The sequence below is a fragment of the Rattus rattus genome, chromosome 14 (genome assembly GCF_011064425.1).
Source record: "Rattus rattus isolate New Zealand chromosome 14, Rrattus_CSIRO_v1, whole genome shotgun sequence".
Lineage (NCBI taxonomy): Eukaryota > Metazoa > Chordata > Mammalia > Rodentia > Muridae > Rattus > Rattus rattus.
The window spans coordinates 38,708,183-38,734,019 of NC_046167.1; the positions used below are offsets into that span (position 1 = coordinate 38,708,183).

The 25,837-nt window shown below is 40.7% G+C and overlaps 1 protein-coding gene across 1 annotated transcript in view; it reads right to left on the reverse strand.

The window, feature by feature from the left end:
• Positions 1–821: 821 nt before the first annotated feature.
• The window catches only part of Aoah (acyloxyacyl hydrolase), a 222,352-nt gene continuing 197,336 nt past the window's right edge, over positions 822–25,837 (reverse strand). The window contains exons 16-21 of the mRNA XM_032884823.1: positions 24,586–24,758; positions 21,053–21,111; positions 20,788–20,847; positions 18,577–18,673; positions 10,616–10,692; positions 822–950 (exon numbers count right to left, since the gene is read on the reverse strand). Coding sequence (XP_032740714.1) covers positions 822–950; positions 10,616–10,692; positions 18,577–18,673; positions 20,788–20,847; positions 21,053–21,111; positions 24,586–24,758 — 595 coding nt within the window. The remainder of the gene's footprint in view (positions 951–10,615; positions 10,693–18,576; positions 18,674–20,787; positions 20,848–21,052; positions 21,112–24,585; positions 24,759–25,837) is intronic.

The window sequence follows — 25,837 nt, forward strand, 5'->3', positions numbered from 1 at the left end:
TGTAGGGAGGAGGGGAGTTAAATGGAATATGAGAGAATTAGGAGAGGATGGGGGATGAGAGCTACCGGATGTGATATATATATATATCAAAAATATTTTAATAAGAAACTGTCAATAATATCAATAATATGGAAGACATTTTATTTTCTGTAGAAAATGATACAAAATCATTATCATTACTATAAGGAAGACAGATTATGCAGCTAAAAGATAGAATGCAAGAAAAGTTTGTAAAGAAAAGCATCTTAATTTTAGTAGAGCTCCTCTATGTGTGTGTCTGTGTGTGTGTATGTGTGTGTGTGTACATTTGATAAAGCCCTTAGTATACTGGCTGCTGGGATTACTGGAAAGTGTTCTACTTTTAAGGAGGGTCTATGGAACCTGGATTGTTCCTACATACCTATAGCCAGCCTGAAGCTGTACTAGAAGAAGTCTCAACTTCCTGGGCCACCTTCAAGTAAGCAACAGGGAGAGAGGTTCAATCTGAAGTGCAGACCCTGGTAAGCCGCTAAACACCCTGGGGTGCTTTACTATTCTAGAAGCTTCTTCTGGAACAGTAGAATGCTGAAGGGCACAGATATTGCCATGCTTGGAAAGATCCCCAAAAACATGTTCTTAAAGGGTGTTTCAGAGTTGAGCAGAGGAAAATTGCTGTGGGAAGCATGGGCATCAGTCTGCCATTAAGGTCTGTCTCCAATTGAGAGGAAAGTGGTTTGTAGAGAAGTCACCAAAGGAGGTCTTCCATGCCTGTGGCATATTAGCCCCAGGAATGGGCAGGTGGGAGGGTTTCTTTCTCCCAGTGATGCTCCTTCTGGGGACACTCAATGTCCTCCTTGGTCTCCAAACACCTCTTCAATCTGAGAATTGAATGGATTCTCCTTTCCCAGGACATGAGGCCATTGGAGCTGTATCTTCTTCCAGACACGATTTGCTAGCAGAAGTGAAGCCACCTATAAGAGAGCCAGAGAGAGGAGATACTTAATGATAAAGGACAACCAGTGGGCGTGGGATGCTGCTCAGTGGGCAGAGGGCTTGCCTAACACAGAGAAGCTCAAGCTTTCTCTAAGCACCACACGGCAGATCATTGAGGCACATGCCTAATTCTGCCACTCAAGATGTAGCAGCAGGAGGCTCAGAAGCTCAAGTTCATCCTTGAGCTACATGATATGTTTCTGGTCAGCTTGGAAATACAGGAGACTTTGTCAAACAACAACACAACAATGAAATTGACCAGCACAATTTAGCAATTCTTCATTTCTAAAACCTTGTATCATATCAATGTTAATATTATCTGGGAGAAACAATTTAAAAGAGAAAGAGTTTCTTTTGCCCATGGGCTACAGATATATCATGGTAGAGGGAAGCTGTCCACTTCATGGCAAACAGGAAACAAAGAAGAGACTGGCTGAGGTCAGTGACAAGATGTTTTAAAAAGTCAGGGACTTCATTGCTTCATCCAAGTTCCATCTCCCTAGGTTTACTTCTTCTCTCACAAAAGCACCATCATCTGGAGAGCCTAAAATTTAACACTAGAGTCTGGGGGCATTTCATGTTTAAAGCTCAGCATCTTCCATGGTGGGAAGACCTGAGAACCATTCCTGAGATCCCTGCTTCCATCTGTGTTTCAATTCCTTCCCCTATGGTGGGTGGGACCTATCACCTTGTCCTAATGGTGGTGATGAACAGATGTCACTTCAGTGACTGTGTCTCCTAAAATAGAACTTGGTCCTGCTACTCTGGTACTGTGAGCTGATGTTAGCCCCCAGCTGAGGTCCACCAACTCTCTCGGTCCAACTTCAACTCTGTCAACTCGGGTGAATATGATGCTGTTTCCTCCAGTTTTGTCTCTGGATGATCTCAGAGCCTGGGTAACACACCTTGACTGTAGTTTGTGACATCTTAAGGGCAGGACCAGGTCGGGTTATGACTATCAAAAACTGCATATCGGTTTAAGTTCCTAGATTTGTGACTTATAAACATAGAATAAGTACATGTTCTAAAAAACCCACTCCTGCACTCCAGAGACAGCTAACAATTCCTTCTGGTGGCCTAAGGCCTGGATGCTAATGACTAGAGGAGGCCTTCTCTGGAGGAGCTCCTGGCTAGCCTGGGAGCCAGACAAGTGGAATGACCCCACACCTGGAGGGCTGTGAGGGAGAAGCACAATCCAAAAGGGAGGAAATACCAACTTTGCATGGAAGGGAAAAGACAGGCCCTCTTGGCAGAAGCTGAACTTTTAAGGGTAGGTTCTGGATGTTTCTTGGGGAAGCTGTGCACCTGGCAGAGGCTAAGGTATATACAGATGACCCATAGCCCATGGGAAGGACAATGATGTGGTCCGGAAGCTACAGGTTCCCAGAAGATGAGGGTAGACAGAGAGACTGAAAAAGACACTGGCCGTGCATTGCTTGGCTGGAATCTAAGCAGGATGAGCATGGTTTCTCCTGCCAAATGCCACTTTTTTGGCTTTTGTAGCTTTATGCTAGGTTTGCTTTGTCCCCAGTGGTAGCAGGAGCTAGTCTTGGTTGTCCAGTTCTCTGCCATCCCCTATGCATTGGATGAGGATGTTTTTTCTCGGCAAATGATGTAGTTAGCAAATGGGCCTGGCTGGTCCTTGGGCCAAATGGTTGTATCTCAACAGCAGTGCTGAAAATGACAGAAGTGATTGCTGAGGGCCTGAGAGGGGAGCATACTGAGAGGGAGGCATACTGCCCTCATGGCAGTTCACCATGCCACTTGACAGCACTCTGTAATGTTGGGTAGATTTTTGACACTCTGGGGCCAAAGTTCACTGTAAGTAGAATGGAATCAATGACCAAAAGCTCTTTCTGGGTCTAAACTATGCATAAAATGTTAGAAATTGTTAGAAAAAAACCAAAGCTGATTGAGTCATTGCATTAATCAGCTCTAGAGGCTTTATGAAGTGCCAGAGCCTTCTGAAGTGGATGTAAAATGTTTCCATGCAATCAGACTTTTACTTTCAGGTATTATGGTTCAAACTCAATACCACCTTGTGCATGCCAAATACTATATCAAGTGCTCACCCCAGCCACTTATCCAATCAAGCATGTGATCACTTTGTTTCTTATTGACTTTCTAGTAAGCATACATACTGGGGTTCCTCATGAAATTTCATACACATGTTTCATTACACCTCACATATTCATCCTATCCCTCTCCCTTCTCTCCTCCTTCTGGTCTCTTCTCCCAGAAAAGATGCCCTTCTTTTGCATGTGAATAAGAATGTGAGGTCTGTCTCCTTTTTTCCTTTCCATATCTTTTCTTGTCTCCCCACCACCCTCCAATTAGGGTCTATCCTTTTCCATATAGCCCTTTTTCTATTTTCATCATAGACATATATAGTTAAATCTAAATTATGCAAATCCTGTTCACCTATATTTCCCCTAATACGATGGTCTACAGTCACATCCACTTTTCGATGGATGATGTGATGTCATTCTTCTTTATGGTTGAACAAAACCCCATTGAGGACAATAACACATTTTCTTCATGTGTTCTTTTGTGGCATCTAGGTCACCTCCATATATTGGCCATTGTGAGCAAGGCTGCGGTAAACATGAATGTGAAAGTCTCTGTGGTGTGCTAACTCAGAATCCTTCAGGAATACTCCAAGAATTGTACAGCTGGATCACAGGGTAGCTTTAGATCTGTGAGGAACCTCCATATTGATGTCCTCACTGGCTGTACTAGTTTATGTTCCCATAAATATGCAACCTTGATCATATCCATGCAACATATTACACAAAACATATACATGAACCAAATGCACACAGCACACACATTGCAGTCTACTGACAGACACACACTTTCTACTTTGTACTTAAAAGCAGGAGCAAGGCTTAGGATGACTACCAGGCTGGCTGTGATGTTCTCTTATGCAATATGTAGGCTATCTTTAAGGACAGGGGCCTGGTCTTCTGGCTTCCTTTCCTGGCACTCCTCAGGAAAGGTCACTGCTTCCAGGTCTGTGGAAAGTTGCTGGTGTGGGTTGTTTTGAAAACTTTCAACATGACACACTTAAATTGTCTTTTTAATGATTATGTGGAAACAAGGCTTTTGTGGGCATTTATTTCCCTGACATTAATAAGACAAGAGATAGGGGAGAAGGAAGGAAGAAGAAAGTGAGAGTGAATGAGCTCAGATTTGAGCTTGTGGTGACTGGTTTGAAAGCAACTAATTGGCTGTCACTCTAACAGAGATGAATGTATTTAGGAGCATGCACTGCTGAAATACTGTGTCTACTATGAGACTGGCATGTCAATATGCTAGCGAATTGTGAGGAAATGATCTACTATATTCATTCATTAATTCGTTCATTCACTCATTTGATTCTCATGCTTCTCCTCTATTCATTGTCTGTTATCACTCCCATGATGCGCCACCACACAGGGAGATACATAGGTATCTTTCACTTCCTTTATTTCAAGCCAGTTGTTTCTTAAGCATAGTGTGAGTCTTTTGTTTGTCTGTATTAATTGTTTAAAATATTAATCCAATATCTTGTCATTCCAGGACAAAAAATTAGCAAACAGAAAAAGAGAATAAAAATTATTTGTAATTAGAATGGAGAAATCTTTTCCTAGCATTGGGTATAGATTTTTTAGGTTACACACACACACACACACACACACACACACACACGCATGCACACACACCACATGCATACAAAGGCATGCTCATCTATATAGCATTTTAAAATGTTTTTCCTAAAGTGTAATGCACAACCTACAATGTTAATTCTTTTTGGCGACAGTCCCTAGATTGTGACAGAGGCACAGACTTGGGATATTGTCCTTATACTTACTTGTCTTTCCATTATCATCACATTTCCACATTGGGCTATATCATTGTAAATGCAGATTTATGTCACTGTCTTTACCCAATGCACACACCGTACTCCATCAGGCTGCATTTCTTTTACAGATCAAACTTCATTACAAATTTTCCTAGTATTTGAGAGATTCCTTTTCTGACAATATTCACATCTCAGTGCAGGAGGGTACATAGGCTGTTGGCTCACTCACTGAAACACCAAACACATTCACGGAACTAAATTCTGTCCAATAGAAGACAAGGGAGTGGGTTCTATTATCTGGGTTCTCTGGATTAAGTCCATATCTTTTCTTTCATGAACCTTTTAGAGACTACTTCCTTGCTCAGATGTTGTAGTTACTTTTCTTGCTTTTGTGACAAAGTACCTGGTAACAACTTCTGGCTGCTAGGCTTCTGCTTGGTCCATGTTTCAGAGGATTTCAGTCCATCATAGCAAGGAAGGATGGTAACTATTGGGACCATTTCATCTGTATTAGTAAGGGCTTGTGACACAACCTCTTCACATTGTGGTGGGTAAAATCCCAGGTCAATCCAGGGAACAGAGCACTCAAGCCTAGAACCAGAGATAGATGTAGCTTTCAAAGTGACCTACTCCTAAGTGACTTATTTCTGCCAGCTAGAGACAGTCTAAAAGGTTTTCCAGCCTCCCCAAACAGCAGTGCTACACAAGAACAACCTTTCTCACACGTGAGCCTGTGGAAGGCATTTCATATTCAAGTCATAACAGATGCACATGAACATCTGCAATTTAGAGCACAGTGAAGCCAGAAGTGGTTTCTGAATTCAAGTTAGCTTCCTGCAGTAGAACATGATTTTTGATTTAATTATTTGATGATCTGGAATTATGTCAAGGGTCCTATTGGTCTGTGGTCATTGCTTGGAATTTGAGAGGACTGGGAAAAATTGACATCAATCCCAGGAGATACTGGCATTGGGTTTCTTCAAGAACATCTCACTGATAAAGAACTTAACTCTGCTTTCTTCTTTGCTTGCTGAGTTTGGTGTTAAAAACATAAAACACTGTTAGCTCAAAGGTTGGCAAGGAAATCTTACTTCCCCTATTTATTCCCTCCCAGGAGAAACTTTTCAAAGTGAGTTTTCCCTTTCCCCAAGATTTAGATGAGTGCTTCTCAAACTTCCTAACTCTGTGACCCTTTAATATATTTCCTCATGTGGTGGTGACCCTCAACCATAAAATTATTTCTGTTAATACTTCACAACTATAATATTACTACTGTTATGAATTATAATGTAAATGTCTATGTTTTCTTATGGTCTTAGGTAACTCCTATAAAATGGTTGTTGGACCTTAAGGGTTGGTGACTCATAGGATGAGAAACACTGATTTAGACACTGATTTAGATTTCACAGGGCAATATGCATATGAGGTTGCCCTTTTCTTTTACAATAAGAACACCTTATAATTTATTAGGAAGGACAAAGCTTTAGGACAAGAGTTCTAAAAGTATGTCTTTCAACGTAAGTCTTTCTGAAAGAACACATTCTCTGAACTTACACACACACAACCCACAGGATGAACTACGGAAGAACAGAAGATGCACAGTGTTACATCTTCCCATCTTACCCTAGACAATTCTGGTTCATGCTATTCCCAAGAAACACTGCTTCTGAGGCTTGCTGTGCACATGCACTGAATGTGTAGTTTTAGGAGCCCAGTAGTGGTGGCTTTGATTGGATTTCATTATCAGCTCAGCAAATGAGCCCATTTCAGCCAGGAGATTTTGAATAAAGTATTAAGAATGTTAGACTTCACAAAAACACTCATGCTTTTTTGACAACAATGGCATTAGACTCAAGTCATGAGCAGTGAAGACACCACTTCACTGCCTCCTTGCCTCTGTGATATTGCAAGGTCTTGACTATACGTACAGAGGCCAGTCATCTGCCTCATGGGCACTACTGTATGTTTATGGCTGTTTGTGTACCTGGCTCCTACTCCAAGGTAAAGCGGGAGCTCCTGCTTGCTGTCATTCAGAAGCCCAAATGTTGGTTAAACCATGATATCCCCAGATCCACTGAAAATTCTTTGTTCTTCCCTAAAATTCTCTTAGAAGATTCTACAAAGCAGGAGGACTTACCCCTCTTTTGTCTTGTGTGAGTTTTCAGTGGAATGTCTCTTTTAGTTTTTACTCTCAACCACTTATCACACAGGGTGAGGATGGTAATGGTAGGGAGGAGGTGAACTTGTAGCCTACCTAGAGCTTTCAAATTCCTCCTCACACAGATGACAATCCTCAAACAAAGCCATGCTTCATGGGCCAACTGAATTGCTGTTGACAGAAGCACTTCCTCAGGAGGTGCTTGACCCCTCCTCCCCCAAGCAAATGCATCTGTTTACCTCCCAAAGTTGACTAAGAAACACTGGGAGGACAGAATACCAGCAGCAACCTTGACTGGAGATATTTGGAAGCCTCCAGCTCTTCTCTGACCTATTTTTTCTGTTGTTGTTGTTGTCTTTTTTTTTTTTTTTGTAGTGAAATAACCATAGCGGTAAATACTAAGCAAAAATAACTGTCTGTAATATTTTTAAAAGAGCGAATACAATTGAGAGCAGGACTATATAGAGTTCTTTGAAAACTTAAAATGTTTTGATGCCTTTGAAGTTGAACTGTGGCTAAATTTAATGTAGGCTTTACCGGACCAAAAGTGAAAATCTGTCCTGGTTGTATTTTCTCTGAAGTGAAAGCACTCAGAGCTCTGTAGCGAAGTCAGTGGCCAAAACCCTCTGCTGGAGGAGGCCATTGCTCTCTTCCTCAACCTCCTCAACTTGCCCCCAAACACAGTCTCTTGGATCTGGCCATGTGTGGACACAACTGATTTAAAATCTACAGACTGAAAACTGAAACACTTCCATTTAAGAAGGAACTTAACTTACAGCTTCAGACTCTGTGGTAAATGGATGATGGTTGTTTGTGCAAAACAGTAAATTAGATACATGGTGGTTGCTGGTTTGCCAGCAGGACCAGGTGACTGCTTGGGAAATTAGTTCACTAGCCAAGGCTATTCTCCTTCCTGCCTCCATCCTCCAGCCCCAGTCTCTGCGCAATTGCCATGTGTGGCCTCCTTAAGGCTTCCCAGGGATTTTGTCTCATGAGCTTATAAAGTTGAGGCAAATGGAGACCTGGAGGCTGCTCAGCTTTTTAAATTCACCCATTGGTTCTATGTTTTGTGTCTCTGGCAGTGGACGTGTACTGGGTTGAAGAGAAATGAAGGTCTTAATTTATGGAAACTGCCTTGCTTTTAATAAAATATTTTCTCTTTTCCTCAGTTGGAGAGAGACTATCTCTGGACATACACAGCTGTGTTTGTGTATCCTGTTCATGTGCTCACTCACGGGTCTCGTACTTCTTTAACATGGTTGATCTGTAGACAGTCAGATGTTGCCTGTGAGTTTAAAAAGGAGGCTCTGAGTAAATGCCAGGATGGGGTGGAGGAGGTTGTTTTGCAGGGTGGCATGGGTAAGGTTTTCAGGGCTTGAGGCATGAAAGGTGTTGACACATGGCTGAGGAGGACCTGGGAGAAACTAGGTCTGGTGAATGCTTGTGGCTCTTTCAATACCTTCTGATTCTTGTCATCTGAATTTGAGCCCAGCCATGTTTTAAGTGACACTTCAGATGTTGTAACTTCAAAAACTCTCAAGCAGATGCCTCACAAGGCTGAGCTATGTGGGGTCCAGGTCATGAATCTAAGTCTTGGGTCTTTGTAACATATTTTCTCTGCTTATTTTTATTTTATTTTAATTTATTTTTTTTTTTAGTTTTTTCCAGTTCCCTCCATCAAAGCACTGCCCAAATTGCCACTGCAGATATAGTTGTAGCTATGGACATAGATATAGATGTAGATATGATGAGGGCATCCAATTCAGGACTTCATCTTCTCTAGGCTGAACTGTAGTCATATCCTACTATGATAACTTCTAGAAATATGTCTGATTTCTGGCTTGTAAGCTCCCACTGGCTTCATTCCTAGTCATGCAGGTTTCCTAGCATCTGCTTTGAATGCCTTTTTCTTTCCTCTCCATCTTGCTCCCATTCGTTCTGTGCAAGAGACCCCTCTCCAGCATTCTCTGCTTTCTCTTATCGTCAGATCATTGTTTGTGCTTTTCCTATGCTCATAACACTTCCTGCAGCTATTTTCTGCCTCCTCCATTTTCTTTGCTCTTCAGTGACTTAGTTCTGTTATCTCATTCTCTAGAAATCCTTTCCTAACGTCATCTTCTGCCATCTTCCCGTCTTATCCTCCATGAAAGAATTCTTGTTTACACACTTGGAGACAGTTACCACATTATATTTAATTATCCATTTCTTCATCTCTCTCCTGCTGTATGCTATAATTTTAAACAACAAAAGTGGTTCTCTTTTCATTTTGGAGGTCTTACAGTGCTTGCCAGTTGGGTAGGTACTCAACACATACTATTGTATGGAAAGTTGCCAGTCTAAACTTTTCAGTTCAACATATGTGATCAGGAGAAGGGTTTGAGCATGGTAAGCCACTGATGTCCACTTTAGACAATGTCTTTGCTGCCATTCATCCATTAGGCAGCACTGCCCCCTCTTTTACTTTTTCCTTTTGAGGTAATTTTTCACCATGCCCATGAACAGTTACTGAACCCAGGTCTGGGTCAGATTCTTAAGGGCATGTCGGTCTCTTCCTGTACTCAGCCAGGGGTTAGGGGCCTTGTCATTGCCATAGCACACTGGGTCAGAATACCTATGGTTACAGAGGACTGCCTGAGCAAATGACCATCCCTCCCTGTGGATAACCTGCTTTCAGGATTTTCAAATGGCAAAAGAACTCCCCCATGCTTTCTTCTCTTTTTAAAATAGAAATGTCACAAGCAAGTCAAGTATGTGGGACAGATAAAAGTGGATCTTCTATGGCTAAAGGCAGGATAATGGGAGGGGAGTGGGACAAGCATTGCTGAGTCCTAGAACTGAGCTCCCATGTGTTGTACAGAAGCCAGAGCACAGCCACTTCATATGTCCTACTTGGAATCTGAGAGGAGGAAAAGCTCTTACAGCAGGACCTTGCTAAAGGCACTGTTCTCTCGCACTATTCTTTTAGAGACATCCATACAATTTCCACACATCTCACTTTCAGGAATCCTTGCAATTATTACTATTTTAAATATAATACATTTTATTATTTTTTAAAACTTTATACACGAATATAATGTATTTTGATCATATCTTGAAATCATTATTTTTTCCAGGTATTGACTTTTTTAAATTGAAAGTATGGGTGATGGCTCATTTCGAATTGGCCACTAGAGAACGCACAGTAGGTTTTGTAGGATTCCTGGGACAGTTTCTCAGGACTGCCCTGCACAGATTCTATCAACTGTAGAAACCACATCAAAATTTCTGGCAAATTTTCTTTTATTTTACTTTCTTTCTAATTTTCACATTATTTTATTGAATTTCTGTTACTAATATGTGTACACTATCTAAAAGTTCTTCAGGGAGCTAAACAGGACTAAAAAACAATACGGGGCTGGAGAGATTGCTCAGTGGTTAAGAGCACTGACTGCTCTTCCAGAAGTTCTGAGTTCAATTCCCAGCAACCACATGGTGGCTCACAACCATCTATAATGGTATCTGATCTCCTCTCGTGGTGTGTCTGAAGACAGTGACAGTATACCCACATACTTGAAATAAATAAATAAATCTTTATGAATGCATACATATATTTTAGAAAACCAAGCAGATAGGCTCAGTGACCACTATGTGGTGATACTTACCTCATTGGGATGGAATCCGTCTACAGGTTCAATAAGCTGCCATGGCTGACCACCTCTTTTCTGCCAGTCCTCTATTACTGAAAGACACATAATTGGAGGATTACTGGTGAATGTCATCATGCCAAGGACAAGGAGCTCATGTGATGTCAGTGTCCCCTGCTTTTTTCTTTAATTCTTGTGTGTGTTTTGCCTGTCTGCATATCTATGTACTTGGTGACAGTGGAGACTAGAAGAGGGTATAAGATCCTTGGGTTACAAGTGGTAGTGAGCTACCATGTGGGTTCTGGGAATTGAACTCTAGTCTTCTGGAAGAGCAGCTAGTGCTCTTAATCACCAAGACATCTCTCTAGCACTTCCAGTCCTTGTTTTATCTCATCACAGTTTTCTCTGAGCTGTGCCTTGGGCTGGGAGATTTCAGAACAGTAATGATCTATCCATTGCGTGATTTTTTTCTAAGTCAGAAAGGGCCTGTGTGAATGTGCTGGGTAAATGTGGCTCATGCGGCAGGGAGGGCAGAGGAAATCAAGTTAGCAGTAATATGAGCAATGACAATTTAGGTCCGTCTGATCTTTTCCTCATCTGTGGCACAGGCCATTTTCAGAAGTGAGGATGACATTTTGCTAACATCTCCTTTCACGTGCTGCCATTTGCAGACACTGCCTACGTGTGTCAAGCAATCACCTCAAACAATCACACAGCATGTCAGAAATATAATTGCATAAAATTATCTCAATGTTGCATTTAGAAAGAGCATGGCTACAGAGGAAATATTATGAGCCCCAAAGTGATGAAAAGTAATAAAACTGTCCATCAACAGGGATAACACACTACACATGTCAGTTCCTCCAAGGCAGCTGTGCAATTAATTCTATGTTGTAATATCACAAAGCTAGTAAAAATTCCTTATGAAAATTGCAGTCCCTAGAGAGCCTTCAGGCAGAACCATCAGAGACTTTTGCTCCTGGCACAACACCTCACTTTCCTGGTGTTCATAGAAGCCAGCGGTGTAGCTACAATTCCAATTGTTCTTTTCACTTCTTTCTCCAAGTCTCCCCAACCTCAAAGGTTGTGCCAAAGGACTGTGCCACTCCCTTCTTCTCCCAGGGAAAGATGGAGACACTGGTGAACTCGCAGGCATGAGACTGAATCAATCCTCTGTCATTTTTCTAATTACTGCAGAGATGCCATCCTTTCTTACTGCTCAACCCTTGTCCCTGAGGTGACAAATAATGATTCTCTTCTCAGAGTTCAGGAGGATATGTCATGCTGATGGTCCCCTAGCTTATTCCTGAGCAGTGTGGCTCTTTTTCTTTTTGTATATTTTAAGGTGGCCCTCACACTTCCTAGATATCCAAGAATGGCCTTGAACTCCTGATTCTCCCATCCCTATATTCCAAGTACTAGCCACATGCCTAGCTCCTTGGAATCTATTATAGTGTGCTCCTGGGTTTCACTGGTAGTTGGTAGAAGAAACTGTTGCTGGCAAGTAGCATTTGCATTTCTTGTAAGATACAAGAGGACTTGTCTGCTATGCTGTATTCCTCATATAGAAACCCAAATCAATTTATGCTGATAGAGAAGGGTCCTGTTTTTGAGGAATGGTATGGATTTTTCTTTCAATGGAGAGTTAAGAGCTGCACTAATAAGCAAGCCATACTCAATTTTATGAAGGAGAAGGCTCAGTTGGTTCTTCTAAAATAAATTGCACCCCTCAACCATTTGTTTCTTGCCTTTCAGTGGCCCCAGAAAGCTGGCCTGCCTCTGTTTCCAGTTGCCTGTTTGGGGGGCACAACCTTGGAATGAGACTTTCTGTTTTAGGTTCAATTTTCCTACTCTAAATTCCCCTCTGCACATCAGGCTGAGGCTCCTGTGGGTTCCTGGTCATCCTTCCTGGCTGCAGGGCTGTATCTGCACACTCAGGAATGCTTCTAGCCCAGTCCCACTCTGCCTGCTCATCTGCTGTGCAATCTGCCCATGCTTGTCTTAGCCTCTTTGCTTTCCTCTTGTCCAGCAGAGGATAAGCCAGTTTTCTTCCCTTTTCTGGGACTTGCTTTTCAATTTTTGAGCATTATGTTGATGGTCTATCAAACCCAACTCCGGCCTGAGTATCCAACAAGTTACTTGCAATGAAAAAGCCAGGAATTTGAAGTTTCTGTAAATGCAGAGCTGAGGTCACAGCTAAAGACTTTTGAGTGCTCCTTATACTTCTATGGTGTCTCTCCATCTCCTTTCTTCTTGCACTGCCATAGAGATTTACAAGGATGGGGTGGGGCAGGGATTCTACCTAGTACAGACTTCAGCCTCTAGTCCTTGAGACATCAGAGGTGTCATTGCGTTCACTCTTTTGTGTCCTTTCTCTTCACTCATGCCCCTTAACTTCCTCCATTTTTTAGATGCAGGTCACTTTCTGCTGTGTAGATATTTACAGAAGAAAGAATAATGATGATCTCCAACAGGATGTTGGATAGACTGATTTTGGGGTCATTCTCAAGTTCATACACTGAGAGCCTAACTCTGCTGAGATGGCTGGTGAAAAGAGGTGGAACCTTTGCTAGCTAGCTAGACCATGAAGTGCAGCCCTCATGGATGGAATTAGTGACCTAATAAAGGAGTCCCAGGGAATTTTTGCATTACGATAGTTCAAAAATCAGAATTCAACTGTGTAAGCACTGTGATCTTGGATTTATATCTTCTAGAACTGAATAAACAAAACTCTGTTGTTTATGGGACACAGGCTATGGTACTATAATATAGTAGTTCAGGAATACTAATAGATGTTCTGAAATATATAGGGAGTGTTAATAAGACCAGGAGGGTAGTTTAGCTCAACCAAGACCTCAGATACAGTCTGCTAGAAAATTGTAAGGGGTAAGTGAAGAAAATCATGATCAGAAACCTGTTGTCTCTGTTGTGATTTATCGTGAGCTGTGGACTTGACCCAGATCTACCAGGCTTCTCTTGTGTGCTGGGGTAGGAAGCCTCACATAGGACTTTTTGTCTATCCATATTTGCAGAGAAAGTTGACAAGTTCAGCTAAGATGGTTCCTTCTCCCACTCCTATGTATAATTAATATGTACTAACAGAAATATTTAACTCAAGAATGAAACTGGAACTAAAACTAACAAGGCTAATTTCAGTGCAGTTTGTAAACTGGCTCTGAAAGTAAAAGCAACAGCTAGACATATAAGTCCTTCACATTCATTTTTAGTGTTATTAATGAGTACTTTATATGTAATAAATCATACATGTTTCAAGGAAAAACAAAAAACCCACAAAACTTTTACTTCAGTGGCCAAAAGAAAATCGATGAAAGAATTGCCATGATTGGGAAGCCAGGAAATTTTACAATGGAAGGCAAATGTGAGTTTGTTAAAGAAATGTTATAAGCCAACATGTGGTTCCTGGGAGAAGCCATTGCTAGGATTCCTTGTTAAAGAGGCCAGCTTCTCTTATGTAGAGTTTCTACTAGTATGCTTTAATCTTGGTACTAAGGTTTAAACTTGTTCTAAAATATTTCCATTTTAATTTTATATGTACCAATAACTGCGAAACTTCAGCAGACAGGCAGCCCTACAGTCACAAAAGGCAACCTGGAGCCCACAGGATGACAAGCAGAAGGAAATTTAGAGCAGCTGGAATTGAACCCTCAAAGTAATGAGGAGATGTTGATGGATCTCTTCACAGAATAAATAGACAAAATTTAATCATCAGAATTGGTATTCCTTTTCAAAATGCACAGAGATGGCAATTCCATCTTACTCCCTTTGAATGCTAAGGAATCCAGCTGTGGAAATTATGAAAGGGAAACACGGTGGCAGAATATATAGGCACAGGAGGAGCATACTTGCTTGCTAAGCTTCACCATGGAACAGAGCTGTAGTGTAGGTAGGAAGGGGCTGTGTTCTTGTGGTGTGTTGATGAGGGTGCTAGAGTCCAGGGCCCATTGGACAGGGCTTTAGCACCAAGTTGCTACCCCAGCCAAGAACTTCTTGTTATCACCATACTCAAGCAGTTCTACATGGAATCAACAGTAATATATTCATCCCTGCAGGGACACTTTCCCATTCTTCCGAAGTCTGTTTGAACTCTGTATTACAGTACACTACCATAGCAGAGGCCACACTTCAGATTAACTGGTTTATCATATGAAATAATCGTCAATACTAATGGAACACGACACAGAGTTACCAGTTACACCGTCAATCAATCCACAGGGGAAACTTTTTCCCACACAACTATTGTGTTTTCAAAGGTACTTGTTACCACATAAAAGAAGCCACTCTACCTATAAAACTTAAGGGTGGGTAACTCTCAGGCAAGATTATGAGGTTTTATTTGTACTTTGACTATTACTAGATGGAATGATTCTTTGTGACAATTTCAGATAAGAGTTTACGTTTTTCAGAAGAACTGCAACAGACAACATGGCATTTAATTTTTCCTGAATTGATTTTAGAGTAGGAAGCCCCATCAAGATCAATGTGGCAAATTGGTCCTTTCAATTTGTGTGTGTGTGTGTGTGTGTGTGTGTGTGTGTGTGTGTGTGTGTGTGTGTGTGTGTGTGTGTATGTGTAGGCTAGAAATAAAGACAAGGCTTCTCATTGAACCTGGAGCTCATCAATTTGTCTTGGCTGTCTGGCTTAAGAGTTTCAGGTATTTGGCCAGTGGTGGGATTACAGACACATACCACTGTATGTGAGTACTGGGGATCTGAACTCAGGTCCTATGTTTTTATGACTGGCCCTTCATCAACACATTCATCTCCCCAGTCCCTCCTATTTATGCATTGGAAGAAATAAATTAAGCAACTTGAATGATCATGGAGCATCTGTTGGGGTTTTGTGCATGATATATTTTCTTTATCTATAAGTCAGAGAAATTCCACTCACAGCCATCTTTTCAGAGATCCGCAGAAGCAGTGGAGGAAGATTTATAGGGCATGTGCTAGCTCTTTCTTTGATGAATAGCAAGCTAGCATATATTTAAAATAGAAATCTGCATTCTGATTAGCACCATGAGGTCACTGACTGCTTTTGCAGACATCCAGGAGAGGAAACAAAGAGCCTAAGCTTACTACAGCTGGGCTGTCTTTGAAGCCAAAGGCTGCAGGAGGTATGATTAAGCTATCTATGTGAAAATGATCTTATCAGTCAAGTGGCATTTTCCTTCCACAGCTGGGGAGGTGGGGTAGAAAAGAAAAGAATGTTACATGCTCAAATTGACATTTCTTGGTGGTAAATTTGCTACTTATGTTTAGTTCATAGCTAATGAGAGAATGAGTCAGCAAAAAGACAAACAAAAACAAAAAGAAACACTAAAACAAAACAACCAAACCACCATCACCACCACTATCACCACCAGTACCACCAACAACAGAAAAACTGGACATCTGGGAATGAACCTTTCAGTACTGGACTCATGTTGTCACAGTAGAAAGGAAATAGGTCTTATGCCTAGCTTCAGGTGACAGGGATGCTCAGCTATGAATGTTTCTGTCATAAGAATGTGAAATTGTGTATTTCAGTGTGATGAGAAAGGAGAGCATTCATGGTGTGTCATCAGTTCTAATACAATGTGAAAACAAGGATGATTTTCACAGGACTGCACAATTTGGGTTTAGTGCCTCTACTGGGCTTTTATTTCTGATGAAAGGAGATCTGGGTGATAATGAGCTACATCTATACCATGTCTTCCTCAGGGAACTTGGGGAAACATTTCCTTAGGTATGAATGATGTCTGTAGGTGGTTGGACTCTGAAAGGAAAAACTTATGAGGATGAGCGTACGGAGTGTTTTACACTCTATGGTTATGGAGCCCAGTGGATGATGCCAGCTAACGAATGCCTCGCTATTCTACAATCCTATGATCTGTGTCAGAACTGAGATAAGAATAAGACTATCAATTCTGGGCTCTTTTTACAGTTGCAAGTTACAAACACTAGGGCTAGACTTTCAGTGTGATATGCTGCTGTGATTTCTAGGGTTGGAGGTTAATCCCAGAGGTGGATTTGGAGTAGTTAATCCTTCTACTCACTATGATACATTCTAGGATTTCAAGTCTAAAATGTTTTAACTTGGCTGCAAGTCAAGACATAATAGTTTCTGAAAGGGTGATGAGAGTTCTGTCCTTTTCAGAAATACATACAGGACATAGTGATTGAGTGCTGTGTGAGGTATTCATGCAGACCGGTCCCAGAACATTGTTCTCTGCTTCCACTCTGTCCTTTATTTGTCCATAATTGTAATAAAATGTATTAAATCCCAACCCAAGGTTTCTATCCCACCTTAGCTACTTAAGTTCCTTGGTGAGAGACACACACAACCTTTTTATTTACAATAAACCTTAAAGCACATAAATGCTGGGCAGATACTACCCTCTTTGTTGTTATAATCTACTTTCCTCATCCATAACCCCAAATTATTACTTACTATGTTTCATCTGGGCTACCCTTAACTCCAGTTGAGCAGCCCTCAGGGTCACATTCTGTTGACTCCTAACCCATAGTGGTTTCTCCTTCCTCCTCCTGCACTCTTCTTTCTCCTTGTGGTTCCCACCCATGCATCTGTAAATAACCCTAATGAAACCATTGCACCCCACGTAGACACAAACATGAAGATAAAGGGGGGCTAGCAGGGAAATGGAAGAGAATTAATTGGGTGTGGGAGGAGGACAAGAGACAGTAGCAGACAGAGACAGTAACAGACTGAAACATATCATGTGCATGTTTGAAATATCATAATGAAACCATTATTATGTATAATTAATATATGCTAATAAAACATTTAAAAAGAAATCCCCTCTTGGAAGTTTGGAACTGGAGAGGTTAGAGATACCTAGAAAATTGCCAGCAGCACCAAAGATAATAAATGACAGTTGTAGACATCACTTTGGACAATAAAGAACTGTCCCACATGGATGTTAGACATTATTAGATTTTTAATAACTTTACTCACATTCAAGGATGGTAATGATCAAAGATCACTTAGTGGTTCATTTGTTTATACCAATAATTCATTAATAAGTCTTTAACTCTGCATTTTAATGAGAGGCTATTTATCAAAAATGTCTCTCCCCATGAGGGAGATGTGTGTCATGTATGCAGGAGATCTAGTAAAGACAGATCAGTCTTGTTAAAAGGATGTTCAGAGCTGAAGTATTAGAGTCTGTAATGCAAAATGTGTCAGCTAATGTAATATTCAATAATTCATGATGGCCATCTGCTCCATTCCAGATGCCTGGGCTGGGAGGCTAGGAGTGAGGGACAGAGATGAGAAATATTCCCTCTGTTGCACACACTGAAGCATTTCATTAGCAGCATCTCAGCTGGCAGTCAATCAACAGGGGTTTTTCTCATATAGAAGAATTGCTTAACAATGAAAATGAATCTAGGGAGGGTTACAATCAATAAGTAGGGTTTTCTTTTAGAGAGTCAAAATGTATAGTGGCTCCTCTTAGCAAGCCTGAGTTTGTATGGCTACTTGTCAGTTACTCTCATGTCTGGAGAGAATGCTCTAAAAGAAAAAAAAAATTTCAGAGTGTTGGAACCTGGGTTTACTTTTCAAATGACACTTTTTTTTTTTTTTAAAAAAACCGCCCCTCATTAAGAGGTTTTGGTTAGTTTCAGGTCTAGGCCTGTTCAAGGTAGTCTAGCACTCATTAGAGGAGGCATGGCCTCATTCTTCTCTTCTGTCACGTTTATTTTTAGCATACATATAAATAAGGCATCGCTAATCTGGCAAGAACTGTTGGGCAATCCCAACAGTTGCTTCAGAGACTTTTCAATGATGAAGTGAGGAGGTGACATTGAGTCTCAACTTGCTTTTGCCTTTTCTTAACGCTGAGAGTTATGTCAGAGAGTCAGGGCTTGACCCTCCCTAGTCTGTTCTGTGTGCTTTCTACCACAGCTCCCCCCACCCCCTACTGTGCTTGCCTATTGTCAAGATGAAAACAAGCCACTTACTTTCATGGAAGGCAAAATCCATGTAGAAAAGATCAAAGTTTGCAAATGTCTTGGTAGTTGCAATTGTTTTCAGTATGTTGGAGAGTTGTTCTGCTCGCTGAATGCAAGGGAAACAGAATATCATGAAACCTCAACTTTGACTTTCATGAGATGATTCATGCAGAAAAAGAAATCGATCTTTCATACACCACTCCACTCTGCTATGTCTAAGCCATCAGCAGAGACAGCTCTGCACATTACAGCGTATTCATGTGCAAATGACCAATGAACATGGAAATGTTACTACTCATTATGAGTCAGACTAGTATAAATTAACGTAATAAAAACTTACTTTTCTGCATGGGTTTGACAAAGATGAGACAAACAACACTGATATTACCAAATGTCAGAGGCTGAATGAATGAAAACATTGGTTGGCTTCATTATTTAGACAACAGCTCGGTAATATGAACCAACTCTTTAACATGACCAATATGTCTTCTAGCAGTTCACTTATAGGAAATAGAGATGACACAAAACATACATCTTGTTATTCATCCTGGTGAAGAATTGGAAACAACTGTGTATCTAACTACACAAAAGGATGGAATAAATCACACCACATCCATATGCTGGACACTGTGAATAGTTGTATCATTTTAATGTGGAGAAACAGTTTATGAACATTGAAACAATTGTGTAATCTCAATCTAGAGGGTAAACCCCAAGATACCTATCTATGGAAATGATAAGGGACACTCATATACTAATACATGGATGATGTTTTTCTCTGTGTGCACACATGTCTGTAGGTATCTGTCCATGTATATGTACATGTTTAGAGGAGAAAAAGATAGCCTCAGACAATACTGCTTCGGATCCATCCACATTGGTTTTAGAAGCAGAGACCTTCATTGACCTGGGCTTCCTCATTGGGTTAGATTGTCTGGATGGTTAGTGAACCACAGGGGTTCTCCTGACTTCACCTTCCCAGCACTGAAGTTAAGGTGTATCTCTGCTTCGACTGTCTCACATGGGTAACAGGGATCAAATGCAAGTCCTCATGATTACATAGCAAGCACTTCACTCACTGAAGCTATCTTCCCAGCCTGAAATTTTGTGTGTATATATTATATGTGCTGTGTGCGTGTGTGTGTGTGTGTGTGTGTGTGTGTGTGTGTGTTCTAGCACACAGTCATTGAGGTCTGAGAAGAATGTTTGGTGTCCTGATCTGTCACTCTGCCCTACTACCATGAGACAAATTTTCCTATTGAACCTTGAACTAGGTTTAATAGGAAACCAGTGATCCTGTCTCTGTCTCCCAGAGCGCTGATGTTACAGGTATATGTCAGTCACCCAGAGCTCTAACATTATAGTTATGTGTGCAGTCACGCCCAGCTTTTTATGTATATGCTAGTGATTAGAACTCAGGCCCTCAAACTTGTGCAGCAAATGCTCTTAGCTATTGGGCCATCTTCCTTGACCCAAACTTATAGCTTAGGCTTGTTATCCTCCTGTCTCTGTCTCTTAAGCATATCCTATCAATAGTGTGTACTATCACAACTGTCTTCAGCCCCATTTTTGTTGCTGTACTTTGTAGATTTTATATATTTCATTTTTCAATATTGAAGTATATGTTTTTAATTTTTATCTCACAGTGTTTTTTTATTTGTGAGTTCTCTACAATAAAATTTTATTAACAAAATATGCAGGTTGTTGGTCATGCCTGCAATCTCAGTACTTGGGAAACTGAGGCAAGAAAGAAAATTTCTGTGTGTTCAAAGCAAATTTGGGCTGTATAGCAAGGCTTAAAAAATCCCACAAATGTTCCCATAATCTTTATAAAGGTAATTTACTGCCTATGAACAAAGTATAAGACATTTTGCTTGGAAAATGGATTCTTTCAGACATGTGACGTGATCAGTTCTGTGTGCCAAGTCATATGTACAGTTTATCTTCCTCAGCTCCCCAGTTCATGGCTTCAGATTATTTAAGAAGCTGTGTGTGTTGTACACATTTTCACACATGAGAAACATGTGTATTCACAAGTAGATGGCAAGAGAGGTAGGCATAGAGAAAGGTGGAGGCAGAAGGACACACATATTCTTTTGGCTTTTCTGACTCCCTAAACATGAGATTTTGTTATTTGCCAGGTTGGTGACCATTATGCTATAGAAGCCCAACCTGAGGAAAAGTCTTCAACAAATATAAGGACAGGGGCAGCAACTCTACCTCTGAAGTGAGAGCCCGGAGGGTCTTGTTGGAAGACATCCAGCCATTACAGGGACTGACCTGAAAGAAGGGAAAGAGCACACTGATTAAAGAGGCAGAGCCGCAGTAGGAGGTGTGTGCACACATGCACATGCGTGTGTGAGTGTGTGCATGTGTGTGTGTGCGTGTGTGTGTGCTCACATGTGTGTGTTCACGTGTGTGTGTGTGTGTGTGTGTGTGTGTGTGTGTGTGTAAGTGTGTGTGTATAACAGACCCCTGGGCTCACCTGGAGGCAGCTTAGAAAGGAGAAGAACTGTGCATAGGTCACATCTTTATTTAGCTGGCCTGGAAAACAGAGGTCTGATATGTTATGTGGAATCAAATGGCATTGCTCAAAGACATTAGTAGAGACCCCACCTCCCTTTCTGATTGTCACATTTGTCCTGGTTTGATTTGGCATTCAGCATAGCTTTGAGGAAGGCTTGTATTTTACTTCTATCTGAGCACAGTTAGAGGGGATCCTAAGGAGTCTATGACCATGCACTTCTTAGTCTCAGGGAGGACAGGACTGGAGGGATAGCCTCATCTAAATCTCTAGAGAAAGGAATAGAGTCTCCTACAACTCCAAGTGGACCAGTGTGGCCTGAACAATGTATATCACCAGACAACACCTTCTTCTTGGTAAGTTTATCAAATTCCAAGTTTCTGTGGGGGTTGAGGATTTAGCTCAGTGGTAGAGCGTTTGCCTAGCAAGTGCAAGGCCCTGGGTTCGGTCCCCAGCTCCGAAAAAAAAACAAGTTTCTATGAAGCTAAGAGCCCAATTTAAGGGAACTGACTGAATCTTCCTTTCTGGGCTTATGAAACACTTAGGTCTGATACAGTTGTTCCCTGTTGAGGAACTGGCATTCAGAATGTCTGAAATCCTGAACCAAACCCCTTTAAATAAGGCTGGGGTAGCCCAATTACACTTGGGTGGGAAGGAGATGCCAGCCAATTTTTTGTCTCTCAATTTTTTGTGATAGTAGGCTAAGAGTCCTAGTTAGCAAATATTCCTTGTGGTTATTTTTTGGTTCAGGTTAAAGAAGTGCATAAGAATGTAGGGGAAATGCTGCATAGATTATCATAGATAATTTGTATATGAAATCCACTCCATCCCATGTCTGAAACACTTGTTCCCTAGCCAATGACACTGTTATTCCTAACACAGTGTCCAGGAAATTTAAGAGGGGGCACTAAGTAGATGCTGTAGGTCCCTGAGAATATATCTTTAAAGGTTATACCTGGTTTCTAGTCTCCCTCTTTCTGTCTGGTTCCTGTTAGCTATCAGGTAAAGAACCCCTACCCTCTCACAAACCTCTATCTGCAGAAGTACATGGGACGACCAAGCCCTAGGGACCCAATCTTCTGCATTATGAGCCCAAATAGACAATTCTTCCTCCATACTATTTTACTTGGATATTATGTCACAGTGGTGAAAAGTCCTGGGGTCCATCTAGAAACTTAAAACACTGACTATAGCCATTGAGATACCTTCTTTCTTTCAATGCTGAACCCTCTCCATCTTTACTACCCCAGATACAGTTAGTTTTCATGCTGTGACTGACATAAAATTCAACTCTCCCATCAATCTCCAGGATGAACAGATGATGCTATATCCATTAAACACTTCTCATGCTCTTAAAAATTAAGAGGATAGGGGTTGGGGACTTGGCTCAGTGGTAGAGCACTTGCCTAGCAAGCGCAAGGCCCTGGGTTCGGTCCCCAGCTCCGAAAAAAAAAAAAAAAAGAAAAATTAAGAGGATAATAGAGCATCTCAGAGAAAAGAGAAAGATCATAGGAAATAGAGCTTTACTTTTTACTTGTACTAATGTAAGTTACACTGAAAAGTAGAGTTGACTTCTTTTCTGGTCCAATCTATTTGGAGTTCTGTAGGCTTCTTGTATGTTTATGGGCATCTCTTTCTTTAGGTTAGGGAAGTTTTCTTCTATGATTTTGTTGAAGATATTTACTGGTCCTTTGAACTGGGAGTCTTCACTCTCTTCTCTATCTATTATCCTTAGGTTTCATCTTCTCATTGAGTCCTGGATTTCCTGTATGTTTTGGACCAGTAGCTTTTTCCGTTTTACATTTTCTTTGACCATTGTGTCGATGATTTCTATGGAATCTTCTGCTCCTGAGATTCTCTCTTCTATCTCTTGTATTCTGTTTGTGATGCTTGTGTCTGCAGCTCCTTGTCACTTCCTTTGGTTTTCTATATATAGGTTTGTTTCCCTTTGTGCTTTCTTTATTGCTTCTATCTCCATTTTTAATTCCTTCACCTGTTTGATTGTGTTTTCCTAGAATTCTTTCAGGAATTTTTGTGATTCCTCTCTATAGGCTTCTACTTGTTTATTTATGTTTTCCTGCATTTCTCTAAGGGAGTTCTTCATGTCTTTCTTGAAGTATTCCAGCATCATGATCAAATGTGATTTTTGAAACTAGATCTTGCTTTTCTGGTGTGTTTGGATATTCCATGTTTGCTTTGGTGGAATAATTGGGCTCCGATGATGCCATTTAATCTTGGTTTCTGTTGCTTGGGTTCCTGTGCTTGCCTTTAGCCATCAGGTTGTCTTGGTGTTACCTTGTTCTGCTATTTCTGACAGTGGCTAGACCGTCCTATAGTCCTGTGTGTCAGGAGTGCTGTAGATCTGTTTTCCTGTTTTCTTTCAGTCAGTTATGGGAACAGAGTGTTTTGCTTTCGGTTGTGTAGTTTTTCCTGTCTACTGGTCTTTAGCTGTTCCTATGGGCCTGTGTCCTGAGTCCACTAGGCAGGTCGCTTGGAGCAGAAAAGTTGGTCTTACCTGTGGTCCCATGGCTCAAGTTGTTCATGGGGAGCTGCTTTTGAACTCTCCATGATGGTGGCAACCAGGAGGGCCTGCACTGCCTTTTCCTGGGGTCCCAAATGGCATTAGATGTTTTCCTCTGGAGTCAGAAATGTGGGCAGAGTGTAGTCTCTTCTGGCTTCCCAGGTGTGTCTGCCCCTCTGAAGGTTTAGCTTTCCCTCCCACGGGATTTGGGTGCAGAAAACTGTTGACCGGTTCCCTTTAGGTCTGGGCGGTGTCTGGACTGTGGGGGATCTTGTCTACTGTTTTTTAAGTCCACCATAAGCACTCCGAACCACTCTTGTACTTGAGTGCTCCATCTTGTCCACCTGACAGAACTCTTCTCCTGATAACAGCACAGGAGACTTAACTGCAGGCCAGGACATAAAGGTGGTTGTGACCTTGTGTTGACCCCTTGAGCATGGAGGCATGTTCTTTGATATGGGGATGGGACTAATGGCTGGTCCTAAGTCAGAGTTGTCTTCTTTTGTTCTGGGAATTGAGTCTAACTTGAGATTAAACATCAGCAGAAACTTTACCAGCATCCCTAAACTTCAGTATAGTACAAATTTTCTTTCTCATGGTTTCTAAGAAGCCTGGTTAGTATATTTTCCAGTTATTTCCAGACACTTCCTGGTTACTTATCTTCTGGTTGTATTGGAGGCAGCTCTTTGGTTAAATTCTCCTTTGTGTAACTTAATATTTCCTAAGTAAGTTGTTTTAGTGAGTCCTTTATAGCATAAATTTTACTACTTCAAATTTGTTCTGTATTAAATTCATATATACCTATAACACATGTTGCATGTATTTGCATACATGTCAAACACATCACACATCATACATTCACACATTGCATATACACACATCATATTATGCACTGCACATATATCATATACACACATATCTGCACATTTATACACATAGTTTAAGAGGAAAAGAATTTGCAAACATAATATACCTAGAGGGTGGTATCGGTTGTGCAAGCTATCCCAGAGAAAAGTTCCATCTGGTAAGCCATATAGAATAACATGGCTGCCATTGGGCAGGTGGGAATTTAGATGTTTCAGAGTCTGCATGACATTGGCGTACATTTGTTCAGGAGTGGTCATTCCTGGTATTGTGTCAGCTCTCCTATTGGTAGAAAAAACAGGAAGTATCTTGATTATCAGGAGAGTAACATACAAAATACACTGTATGTGATGTTACTTATAATGTTTGGCAAACTACTTATGAGTACTTTTCTGGCACAAAGCCAGATTACATTTAACGACTCCTGTGGAGTCTAGTAAGCTATGTAACTGGTAGTATAAGAGTCTCTTGAATGTTCTTTGACTATATTGCTAGTGTAAACAGTGTTCCAGATAGTTATGTCACCAGGTTGAGTGAGAGAGAGAGAGAGAGAGAGAGAGAGAGAGAGAGAGAGAGAGAGATTACAACTTGTACTACTAAGATTTTAGAGGATTTTTAGAGGGTTTTTTGTTTTGGAGCATAAGCTCATCTACCCTGATTCATGGCTACTGGAGAGGGCCTGGTATTACTTAAGATTTATTTGAAACTTTGAGACCTACATTTGCTTTTTAAACATTGTGTACAGACAAGAGTTGTGAGATTGAGCATTACTGAGGGATGGCATTATTTTATGTGCATATATTCTCTTCACCCTTTATTCTCAGTTTTTGTCCTAAATTTGGGCATTTACCATTTTTCTGATATACTACAATCCTTTGCTTATTTTTACAGCAGTATTTACTAAAAATGATATTTCACACCGTTGTTGTTCTCTGTTTGGTAGTAGTTGTTCTTTGTAGAGCATATTAAAAAATTAGAGAAATATCAAACAATTTAATTATGTATCTTAAGGCTTTGGAAAAAGAAAACAAGCTAACCCCGAATGTAGTAGATGGATAGAAATAATTAGATCAAGGCAGAAATAAACTACAAACAAACAAAACTTCAAAGAATCATTGAAACATAGATTTGGTTCTTTGACAAAATTAACAAGATCGTCAAACCCTTAGACAAACTAACTGAAAAAAAGAAAGAAGAGATTGAAATTAATAAAGTACAAATGAAAAGGGAGCTGTTACAACAGATTACAATGAAATCTAGTTAATCATAAGGCTATACTTTGAAGATTGTGTTTTACTAAATTAAAATAATCTAAAAGAAGTGGATGGATCTCTAGATATATATAACCTATAAAAGTTAAA